General features: G+C 37.0%; 1 protein-coding gene across 1 annotated transcript in view; it reads left to right on the forward strand.

Annotated features, from left to right (window-relative positions):
- The window catches only part of ITGBL1 (integrin subunit beta like 1), a 167,320-nt gene that overhangs the window by 66,834 nt on the left and 87,540 nt on the right, over positions 1–12,946 (forward strand). Inside the window, exons 5-6 of the mRNA XM_034418138.3 lie at positions 2,577–2,717; positions 10,464–10,604. Coding sequence (XP_034274029.1) covers positions 2,577–2,717; positions 10,464–10,604 — 282 coding nt within the window. The remainder of the gene's footprint in view (positions 1–2,576; positions 2,718–10,463; positions 10,605–12,946) is intronic.

A 12,946-nucleotide genomic window follows, 5' to 3' on the forward strand; every position in this document is an offset into this window, starting at 1 on the left:
TGGTAGAGGAATTACATGCTGCAGCTTCTTCAAGTTGGAGCAGTGCTATAGAATTCATTAGCATACTTTGGTCTTTCAGATGTTGGCAACCCTTTGAGGTAGCCAGTTCGGGAAACAGATACCACAAGGATTATCAGGAATGTTACTTATTGCCATAAAGGATAATAACAGAATCTTGAAAGCTTGTCAAGCTTTCTCATACCAAACAGAATCAATGTAGGACTATTTTGAGTTTCTTTATCATGCTTTCCATTTTTCCAGAATTGACACCAATTGTTATGGTTATATTGATATAGGGCAGTGATGGCGAACCTTTTCGGCACCGAGCGCTGAAAAGGGAGCGCATGTGCGCTTGTCTGGGCTGCAACCTGGAAGAGGAGCTGGTTCCTGGTTTCTGGAGCATTTGCGTGCACTACGATCAGCTGGCCTTCGTGCATGTGGCAGTGCCGGAAAGTGGAAGAGCTGGTCTTTCGTTTTCCTGCATGTGCATGCGCGCCGGCCAGGTGATCATTGCGCACACATGTGCATCAGAAACTCTGGAAGAGGAACGGGTGATGCTGCGCATTGCATGCGACATGACTCCGTGTGCCACTTTCGGCACATGTGTCATAGGTTCACCATCACGGATATAAGGTATAATGTAAATTAGTTTCAGATTTTTATCATTTCCAGGTATTAAGTAATTAAACCTATTAAAACTTGGTGTCATAAAGTCATAAAAAGAGCCCTGGTAGTACAGTGGTCTAAAGCACCCTGTTATTAAGAACAGCTGCCTGCAATTACTGCAGGTTCGAATCTCACCAGGCTCAAGGTTGACTCAGCCTTCCATCCTTTCTAAGGTAGGTAAATTGAAAACCCAGTTGTGGGGGCAATAAGATGACTTTGTATAAAATATACAAAAAGGATGAAGGCTATTGCTTAGCGCATTGTAAGCCACCCTGAGTCTCCGGAGAAGGGCGGCATATAAATCAAATTAAAAAATAAATAAATATGCAGGGTAATCATATATATAAAAATCTAGAAATAACTTCCCTTGGATCAATGAGTAAAGGAACTTATACAAGGTGGCAGCACCAATTAGAATTTGGGATTTTTTTTAAAAAAAGCAGGACTGAACTTAATTAGTATTTGGATAAATATCAGAAATATCAGCCCTGCAATCTAGATTGAGAAATCCCAAACAGATTCTGAAGAAGAGTATTAAGCTGTTGTGTTGTGGTACTCCCTCAGGTTAGTAAACACTGAGCTTAATTCAAAAGAGATTTTAGATACAAGATTGTAGTCATTACTCTGGCATAGCTCTCCCTATGGTTCCATCAATATAGGAATGATTCTACACTCGAATAACATTTTTCTTCTTCTAGTAGGGTTTTCTTTTTCTTCCATATCAACCAAATATTGATCTATTGGTTGCAATAAGAATTGACCAACCAACTTGTTGTTTGAACCTGATGTTGGAGGTTGAGACAAAGCAACAAGTCCAAGTCACCCAGCCAGCATTCATACCTAAAGTGGGATTAGAACTCACAGATTCCTGGTTTCTAGCCTGGAGCCTTAAACCCTGGACCTCACTAGCTCTCAAAACTCAAATATAATTGATGTTCATAAATATTGTATAATTATGATGAATTTTAAATTTAAAAATCCATATTATTCATATGAAAGGCTAGACATGTTTAAAAGAATCTGATTTTTTAAAACTAAAACCTACTGCTCAGTCTAATCTAGAATAATTCCCCAAATGGAGGGCGTTGGTAAAAAATGGAGACATCATAAGTAGTAAAGAGCACAAAAATGAAGACTATGTAAGGAAAAATGTAAATGTTCCCAAACATGCAAAGTTGTGATTTGATATACAAGAACCATAATTGTTCTAAACTCAACAGAGCTTCTTCTTAACATAGAGTAAAACGAAAGAACGAAAGCAGAAGAAAGCTGTGAGCTATGTACCATTTATTAAACATATTGGGTTAGATCTGATGCCAGCAATGGAATCTTAGTAATTGTCAAAATTACACTGCTGTAAAGGAAGAATTCACTGTGATTTAATGTCAATAAAAAAAAGAAAAAAGGGTATATTTAATAATGGCAATACCTTGTTATTAGGTATTGATAACTTCTGTAAATATCTATAATATGCCCATCCTGACAGTTCAACTCATATAAACCAAAACTTCTGATTAAATGCAGGTTGACACTTCACCCTTTCAGAACAAAATGTGTCACATTCATAAATTCACATGAAATCAAACAGGTTCTTCAGAAGGCCAGAAAATGCCAGCTTTTGATGGGTCTTGACAGAGATTAAACACTCGACCTCACTGGCTCTCAAAACTCAAATATAATTGATGTTCATAAATATTTTGTGATTATGATGTTTATGATTATGCTATTTTATGATTTATGATTTTTATGATGATGGTTTTTGAGAAAAACCTGACACCCGTTAGACAAATTTTCATAACACCCATTGATCAGACATCTAAGCTTAAAACTTTAAGTTTTCAAAAAAGGAACTGAATAATGTATGTTTCTGGAAGGAAGTCTTCACTGTCAACATTATGTTTTGGGATAAGGCCATGGCATGTGTTACTGTGGAAACTGTTACTGTGAGGCTGGTTGGCATGGCGATAAATGTGAACTCCAATGTGACATCGCCCCCTGGGAGATCAAGAAGAAGTGTACCTCTCCAAATGGCAAAATCTGCAGCAACAGAGGTTTGTTGTTCACCTTGTTATCATCTAAGTTAACTTTTTCCCTACCTTTGGCACTTTTCCAAAATTACAGGATTTAGGGGAAACTCAGTTGATTTGTTACTACAAAAAGAGGGGTAGATATTACTAACCATGAGCCAATGCCAATTTATGTTTTATTTGTCCCCCAGTGTATTAATATATTGAAATATGGCAAAAAAAAAAAATCTGGGGCAGGAAGGGAGCACCATGGAGAAATGCTGGTCAACATAGCTGAACAATATCTAAAGCACCCTATGTTCCTCATAAACCAATCACCTGTAATTTATGATGAGTGTGCACAGAGACCAGTGGTGAAATCCAATTTTTTTAACTACCAGTTCTGTGAGTGTGGCTTGGTAGGCATGGTGCGGCTTGGTGGGCGTGGCAGGGGAAGGATACTGCAAAATCCCCATTCCCACCCCACTCTGGGGCCAACCAGAGGTGGTATTTGCTGGTTCTCCAAACTACTTAAAATTTCGCTACCGGTTCTCCGAACTGCTCAAAATTTCCGCTACCGTTTCTCCAGAACGTGTCAGAACCTGCTGGATTTCACCCCTGACAGAGATCCATACACATACATATTTTCCTTTATGGTGTTCATGCATAAGAGCTGGTCTTTGGGTAGGGTACCAGGTTGGGGAAGGAAAGCTGCTGAAAAATTACGAAGTAGGAGTCAGCCAAAACTATTCTCCAAAGCACCTGAAGGCAGGACAAGAAGCAATGGATGGAAACTAATCAAGGAGAAAAGCAACCTAGAACAAAGGAGAAATTACCTTACACTTAGAACAATTCATCAGTGTAATAACTTGCCTCCAGAAGTTGTGAATGCTCCATCACTGGAAGTTTTTAAGAAGAGAGTGGACAACCATTTGTCTGAAATGGTATACGGTTTCCTGCCTGAGTAGAGGGTTGGACTAGAAGACTCCCAAAGTCCATTCCAACTCTGTTATTCTGAGGAAAGTTAGTCAGATATTGTGAAATCAGTGCGTATGGAACAGCACTGGGTGATGCTGTTTCAGACCTCGGCCTCTTTTGTTTCCATGTTCTTTTTAAATATTTTCACGAAACAGCAAAACTGGATGTCAGTGTAGATATGATATACACACTTGATGGGTCCTTTTTCCAATCATGGAGTAGAAGAGTGCCCAACAACAAAGAGAGTCTAAGCAAGATGAATCTTCAAATAGAGGTGCTAAGCAAAGAAAGGAGAATATAAGAGGCTTCACATTTCCTAGGTGATACGGTAATTGATCTTAATTGAAGATCAATTGTTCTGGGTGCAGTATTGTGTCTAGGTTGTGACATGGTATCATGATCAGGCTTTCTCCTACCTCTACCCTCTATATTACAGGAAACATTTTTATTTTGTGCATAAAGTTAGATCTGTACAATCTCCCTAGCAATGAGATTCTCTGCTGAATACAGTATTGAATAATATTCTTTCTTCTTAGAGAAGCATTGATGGTTTGCTGTGAGTGTGTGTGTATATATGTATGTGTACATCAGTGGTGGGATTAATTTTTTTTTACCATCTGTTCTGTGGGCGTGGCTTGGTGGGCGTGGGAGGGGAAGGATACTATAGAATCTCCATTCCCTCCCCACTCCAGGGGAAGGTTACTGCAAAATCCACATTTCCTCCCGATCAGCTGGGACTCGGGAGGCAGAGAATAGATGGGGGCGGGGCCAATCAGAGGTGGTATTTACCAGTTCTCCAAACTACTCAAAATTTCTGCTACCAGTTCTCCAGAACCTGCTGAATAACACCTCTGGTGTATATGAGCAGACATATGAATTCTTGTTATCAAGTTGGTAATTTGATGATGCTGTTTAAATATATATCTATCTATCAATCATCTATGAAATTTATTTGCCTGAAATTTAAACTGACTCTGGACTCTTACAGCATAAATATTTAGGTAAGTCTGCTCTAGATCCAACCCACTTTTAAAAAACATACTTTTTAAAGTTTTATTAAAGAGAACTGAAGGCCAATAGGGGATTTTAATATATTGATTGGCTCAAATGTAATGGAGACATTACATTTTATTTTTGATATTTCAACAATGGAGAGGATATGGCTTCTAAATACTGTGAATGTGTAGATAAGTGTTGCTGCCATCCTGAAAAATGGTTCCCAGGATTGTTGATTTCATAACAGAACCAACTCAGAAGACCTTACATGCAGTGGTGGGATTCAGCCAGTTCGCACCACTTCGGGAGAATCGGTTGTTAACTTTCTGAGCAGTTTGGCACACTGGTTGTTGAAAGAAATCATTAGGGCAGGAAACCGGTTGTTAAATTGCCTGAATCCCACCACTGCTTACATGTAATATTTCATTATGAGAGAGTTAGCCTTCATCAGCTTTTGCTCAAAATAAAAATTGTGTCTAAATCTTTTGTATGTACATGTTAATTTCTATCACTAATTTATCATTTCATTTTCATTCAAGTAAGTTTAGTTTGATTGGATGAAAAATATTCATAAATAGATCTACTGTATGTTTCTAAAATGTGAAAATATGTTTGTTTTCACTAAGAAAATATTTAAAATATCAGCTGTTGTTTCTCTGACTGAAGTCCAGATCTATTAGATTAAAGCAAAAGTGCAAATCTCAAAATTCATCTCTTTACTACCTCTTTATTGAGAAAACTCTGCTAAATGAGGAGCATCTAATTATCTTGAGAGCATTTATAAAACCCTCTCGTTTTAATTATATGGCAATTTAAAAGCCCTGGCTAAAATATTGAAAACATACACACACACACTCATATTTCTAGAAACTATGCACTAGATTGTAACATCAGTTTTGTAAATGAATTATTTGTCTATTTGGTGACATGGAACTTTATGATTGATGGAATGTCATGATTTCATTGAAAGTAATACTTTAAAAAATACTTTATATTATTTTATTTTTACTATATTTTATTTTAATTATATATATATTTTTAAAAATATAGTTAACTATATAAGATCAGAAAGTGGGCCAGAAGAAAGGAGTATCATTGGAAGAAATTCCCAAATAGTCAAATGTTTAAGGGATACCGTATGGACTGATTCAAGGATAATTATGGCAGCAGGCAATTATTTCTGTGTATACTTAATCATCTGACATATATCCTGGAGACCCCCATGTTTCTATTTTGAATGGCATTAGTGTGTATTTTGTTCACATGATGACATCCCTGCATTCTTCCCTATGAGTGACGGTGAATTTTTTGATGAGGGTAGGTTGAGTGAAGTTCAGTGGGAGGCTTTGAGCTATTTAATGTCTCTTGGCTCAAGCAACCTCACAATTGATGTGGGGAAACACAAGAGGAAGAAGTACTTCCTCAAGTTCCTGAATGAAAACTATGAATACATGCATTATTGACAACTTATATTCAACTTCTCTTGTTTTCATGCAGTCAGTAGTAATTACTAACATTCATATCTGGTCAAATCAAACATAAATGGATCTAAGCATTCCTAGTTTGCATGCAGCTAGTATTAAGTATGTATCTCAGATCTTGGGTTTCTAAATAGGGATTTTGCGCTCATACAGTACGTTAAAATGGTTGAGTGGCACAAGGCTATTCCAGCCATTTTTTGTTAGAAAAAGCAAATATATTCTAACTGGCATGCTTGATGACTAAAAAGTGCAGCAGTGCAGAAAATAAAATGCCTCTGAAGTCCCAATCTTTCTCAGTGACTGAGAATTCCTATGGCTGGGAAGAATGATAGAATAGAGCCTCTATTTACATGCCATCCATTCCCCAGCTTTATTAATCCAAGAAGTTAAACTCCCTGTAAATTTAGGGTATTACAGAAAACTGTAACAGAAGCGTACAACTTAGAATAGAATAGAATAGAAAAATGGGGTTAAACAGCATTATCCAGATGACCAATGGCACTCAAAGTGTATCCTTAATGGAACTGCATCTACATGGAGGGAACTATGCAGAGTACCCCAAGGCTCTGTCTTAGACCCAGTACTCATCAATGATTTAGATGAGGGAAAGAAGGGGAACTCATCAAATTTGCAGATGTCACCAAGCTGATAGTAATAGTCAAAACTCCAGAAGATAGGTTCATTCATTAGTGACAACAGCAAGGTTCTACATTTAGGCAAGAAAAACCAAATGCACAAATATAGAATAGGTGGTATCTGGCTCAATATTAGTATTTGTGAGACAGATCTTGGCGTCCTAGTGGATAATCACTTAAATATGAGCCAGCAGTATGCTGCAGCTGCAAAAAAACACAGTCCTAGGCTGCATTAATTGAGGGATAGAATCAAGATCACATTAAATGTTAGTACTACTTTATAATGCCTTGTTAAGACTACACTTGGAATATTGCATCCAATTTTGATCATCACAATATAAAAAAGATGTTGAGACTGTTAAACTACCGAAGTTCGCAGATAACACAACAGTGATCGGTCTCATTCGAGACAATGATGAATCCGCATACAGACGGGAAGTTGAACAACTAGCCTTATGGTGCAACCGGAACAATCTGGAACTGAACACACTCAAAGCCGTAGAAATGGTGGTGGGCTCTAGGAGAAACCTTTCCATACTTCCACCTCTTACAATACTAGACAACACAGTATCAACAGTAGAGACCTTCACATTTCTAGGTTCTACCATATTGCAAAATTTAAAGTGGACTCCCGGCAAATGTTCCCCGGCACGCCATCAACATGTTGGAAATGCAACCACCACAAAGGCACCTATTACCATATGTGGTGGACCTGCCCAATGGCAAAACAATATTGGCAAAGGATCAAAATACAAATAGAGGAAATAACACACCAAAAGATAGAATTAAGACCAGAAAGCTTCTTATTAGGCATAGTGAATGGATACTATGAAAAAGAAACAACCTATTTAATTATACATATGATAACAGCAGCACGAATACTATACGCACAACACTGGAAGAGTAGTGATATACCAACACCAGATAAAGTAATCAATAAAATTATGGAATGTGTGGAATTAGATAGACTCACAAAGGAATTACAAAATAGGGAAGAACATGACTTTTACATAGTATGGGAAAAGTGGTATAGTTGGTTGAAAGATAGGAAAGAGATGAAGCAATAGGAAGTAAATAAAATGACCAAATATAATATGATGGAAACAAAGAACAGACATAGGTCAACAAAGATCAATATTAGATAGACAAAAGGGAATGACGAAAAAAGGAAGAGTCAAAATACAAAGAGAAATGTATATTATAGTTGCGACAAACTGGACATGTATTGAAATGGATGTTTATATGTTTTTATGTTTTGTACGTTTCATTGTTCTGTTTAATTTGTACTTATAAATAAAAATTGGAAAAAAAAAATCTAAAGTGGATTCCTAACATCAAAAATGTCATCAAAAAAGCACAACAAAGAATGTTCTTTCTGCACAAACTCAGAAAGCTCAAGCTATCCAAGGACCTGCTGATATGGTTCTACAGAGGAATTATTGAGTCTGTCATCTGCACCTCTATAACTTTCTGGTTTGGTTCTGCAACCCAACAAGACAGACACAGACTTCAGAGGATAATTAGAACTGTGGACAAAACAATTGCTACCAGCCTGCCTTGGGGACATGTATGTCAAAAAGAGGGCTGTGAAAATATTTACAGACCCCTCACATCCTGGACATAAACTGCTTCAACTCCTACCCTCAAAACAACGCTATAGAGCACTGCACACCTGAACAACTAGACACAAGAACAGTTCTTTCCCAAACGTCATCACTCTGCTAAACAAATAATTCCCTCAACACTGTCAAATTATTTATTAAGTTTGCACTACTATTAATTTTCTCATCATTCCCATCACCCATCTCCTTCCACTTATGACTGTATGACTGTAACTTTGTTGCTCGTATCCTTACTATTTATATTGACTATTCCTAATATGATTTGATCGATTATTTGTACCCTATGGCTATCATTAAGTGTTGTACCTTATGATTCTTAATGAGTGCATCTTGTCTTTTTATGTCCACTGAGAGCATATGTACACAAATTCCTTGTGTACAATCACACTTGGCCAATAAAAAATTCTATTCTTCTATTCTAGAAAGAGTGTAGAGAAGAGCTACAAAGATACTTAGAGATACTTAGAGAAAAAACATATAAAGAATGGTTGCAGGAATTAGGATGTCTAGTTTAATGAAAAAAGGTCCGGAGTGGAGTGGGGTGGGGTAGTGAACATGATAGCAGTGTTCCAATATCTAAGGGGCTTCCACAAAGAAGATTGGGTCAGCCTATTCTTCAAAGCATCAGAAAGTAGACCAAGAAGCAATGGATGGAAAATAAGAAGAGAACTAACCTAGAACTAAAGAGAATTTTTCTGACAGTGAGAACAATAAATCAGTGGAATGACTTGCCTCAAGAAGTTATGGGTGCTCCAACACTGGAGGTTGTTAAGAAGAGGTTGGACAACCCTTTATCTGAAATGGTTTAGAGTTTCCTGCCTGAGCAGGGGGTTGTACTAGAAAACCTCTAAGGTCCCCTCCAACTCTTTATTTTGTTATTCTGTTAACAACATTTTGTGTAAAAGGCTTTTCTTTGATAATGGCAGGAATAGAAAGACATGCTGTTTGAGGACCAGATGGGAGGAGTGTTAGTGGCTCTGATGCAGTATGCATACCCAAAACTCTCTAGGGCTGTTTGCACAACATAGCAATCCATGTGGCTTAGATATAAGGATATACACTTCTCCAATTGCTCCTCTCTCTGAGCTGCACAGCATGGACACAGTAGTCCCCAGCTTGTGTAATAGCCTGTCACACTGTGTGAACACAATGTTCCCAGGACTTCCAGCAGGAACAAACTATGGAGTATCACCATGATTTGTTTAAAGTTTGTTTATGGAGAAGATCACAGCAGAAGACCCCAGCACACTGCATTTGCTCAGCATGGTAAATGATAAAGATACTACCTACAGCAGATACCAAGCCACAGCACACAGAGAAGAATGACTGAGCATGGGTGTTTAATAATAACAAACAAGCTTGGCTGTTGTGTCCATTTAATGTCATCTGAGTATGCAGGTAGTCCTAGGGGTCTTTGGAGAAAGATCCCAAAGAGCTGAAGGTAGTGCTCTTTACAAGGAGTCATTGAACTTATGGTACCTAGGATAAGGGAAAATATAAACTCAGGAAAGCAAACCTAGCCACACCCATATATTATACCCAAGAGATAATCAAGACTGAATTATTGTGATTTAGAATCCACCTGCATCCACCCTTTTTAAATGCAAATGTTAACGTGTTCAGGAATGATAAATTTCCTCTTGAAATAGCCATTTCAAACACATCTGCTCAGTCAATAGTTATACATGATCAGAATAACAGTTCTCAACATTGGATAGACCCTCAGTTTTTGAAGGTTCCCAGAATATACCAGTAGTTAACATGTGGAGACCAATTGCTGATTTTTCTTGAGTTCTGATTTTTCAGTGAATATATGGACAAAAGGTTCTAAAACCCAAATAATTCAGTTTAAATTCTTCCTATCTAAAATATACAGTATATACGCAGAAAGATTTTTTAAAAATTGTATCTCTCCTTCCTTGGAGTATTGCATCACTAACATACCCTTGTGGCTAATGCAAGACTTATTTTCATGGCATTTAGCTATGAAAAGATTGCCCAGCCTTGTCATATTTCATTTAAATATAAAATTGTTGGTTTTTCTTTGATTCTGTTAAATATCAACTTTTCCTATTGCAGGAACCTGTGTATGTGGAGAATGCATATGTCACGATGTTGACCCAACTGGAGATTGGGGCGATATTCATGGAGATACTTGTGAATGTGATGAACGCAACTGCAAGGCAGCCTATGATCGATATTCCGATGATTTCTGTTCAGGTAAAGGAAATAATTTAAGGACTTAATGTAATCTCAATGGAAGATTTAATATGCTTTACAGTGGAAACTCTAATAATACAGAGCTCAAATAATAGCATATATTGTTAAAATCCTATTTATGCCACAATTATAAACTTGTGTCCTGACTTCAGATACAAATACATAAGTCATAGGATTGCATGATGACATGATCCCACATTCTGTCATTTCCTGCCTTTGTCCCTTTCATGTGGAGGAACAAAATGATCTCACTCCACAAGATTTCCAGAAAGTGATCTGGTGTCTGGATCTGTATTTTGCCATATGAATTCATATCCTCCTGAGTGGTCAGATTAGTACCTATAAAAGAGAATATTTGTTGCTCAGAATTGATGTGTGGTGTCCTTGATGCTCTCTGAGCTTGGTTGTTTTCTTGCAGGCCTTTCATTACCCAAATAAGTAACATCATCAGTTCTAGGTCTATGTTTATTATCTAGTCATGAATGAAACATCTGTAAGAAAACAACCAAGCTCAGAGAGTACCAAGGACCCAAAGTTAGTACCATTTAGCAGTTACAACTTCAATGCTGAACAGCTACCCAGAATCCCTTGTTTTTTAAGATGGGCAGCTATATTATTTTGAAAAATAAATAATATATGTAGGTACATTGTGGTGTTTAATACAAAATCTAAAAGCATGGAGTCTAGTATCTTGCAACTTTTCCTCCTTTATGTCCAAAATAGTGGACAAACTTTTATTACCCACCTTTATTTTGTATAACTCAAGGTGGCAGATAAAATGGTCCCTTCTATTTTCCCCACAAGAACCCAATTGGATGGGATGAGCTGGGACAGAGCAACTGATCCAAAGTCACTCAGAGGGGGAAAAGATTAAGACTCAGAGGTACTCAGTTTCTAGTCCATCACAACTAGCTATACCATAATGGCTCTCTAAACATCCTTAACAACCCATATTCATTGCATTCATGCCAGCCAAATACCAATGGAGCAATTGAAGAATCAGAAGGAAGCAAGTAGATGAAATTATTTTGGCTTAGAACAAACTGAGCCAGTGCCTGTCAGATGAATTTTTTTTTATCAATTATGAAGAAGAAAACAAGGAGGAAATAAAGTCTGCAAAAATGTATTCAAATTAACCATCTGGAAATTATAATAAACCAGTCTATAAATCTAGGTGCTTGCCTAGAATTAAATGAAGAACTTGGGGTTAATTTAAAAATTTTATACTGAAAATCTGGAAACCCTATTGTTCAATTGTACCTGGTGGAGTTTCCATTGGAGATTCCTATACTCTCAATATTTCATTTCACTCCAAATTTTTGATTGTTGTCTTCTTCAGATCAGAATTAAATAGTAGATATAGAGATCCTACCAAAATCTCCAGCTGGGAAGAAATAAACCTCCTTCTAATAATTTCTCTCTCTCATAGATTCTAAGGATTAGAAAAAAATAAGAAATGGGGTCTAATGCACTTTCCTGTACCCCAATTTCCTATGAAGAAAAGTTACGTAAATTTTTATCATTCTATACACAAGTTAGGAATGTGATAGAAGGTGATTCATTTGTTTCATTTTATTATTTTCTACTTCTACGTGCTTTTTTCCATCATGAAACTCAAGCAGAGTACATAAATTTCCCAAGGAGCTTTTAAGTGAATTTCTTAGTTTGAACTATACAAAACTGTGTCCTTCATTTGTTTCAGAATATCAGCCCTCTGCCAGTACAGCTAGCAGGATGGAGATAGTCTTCAAATAATTCTTTCACAAGAATTTGATGGAGTTCCATAAGAGATTAAGGACAAAAAAAAAAAAAAAAAGGTGGGGGGGAATTCATCTGTATGCAGATGGATGCAATTTTTTATATATTAGAGGTCCGAATCAGGAGGTTCAAGGTTTGGGGTTTTTTTTTTACATTAACACGTTCTGTGGCGTATAAAAGTTTGAAAACTCCTCATCTAGGGGACACCAAATCGCTTATTTCTTACCTATCTTAGTTTTGGCTAGGTCTCTAAACTGTGTCAATTTTAGGGAAGGAAGTATACCAACCACCATTTTTTTTAAAAAAGGGGGGTCTTAAATCCCCATAGCTTAAATAGGAAGACAGAACCTTTCTCCTTGATTTGCTGGACTTTTAATACAAATGTATTATGGAGTTCCTGGTGCTCTCTGAGCTTGACTATTTGTAGGTCTTTCACTAAATGAAATCCCTGGATAATGAAAGATCTGCAAGCAAACAAACTCAGAAAACACCAAGAACTCCACAGTTCAACCCTGGGCTTCAGATATTGTCTTCTGTTGGATAGTGAGTTATCTCAGATCTTTGGTTTCATATATTGGAACTGT

The sequence above is a fragment of the Pantherophis guttatus genome, chromosome 5 (assembly GCF_059756535.1).
Source record: "Pantherophis guttatus breed Tessera chromosome 5, ASM5975653v1, whole genome shotgun sequence".
Classification (NCBI taxonomy): domain Eukaryota; kingdom Metazoa; phylum Chordata; class Lepidosauria; order Squamata; family Colubridae; genus Pantherophis; species Pantherophis guttatus.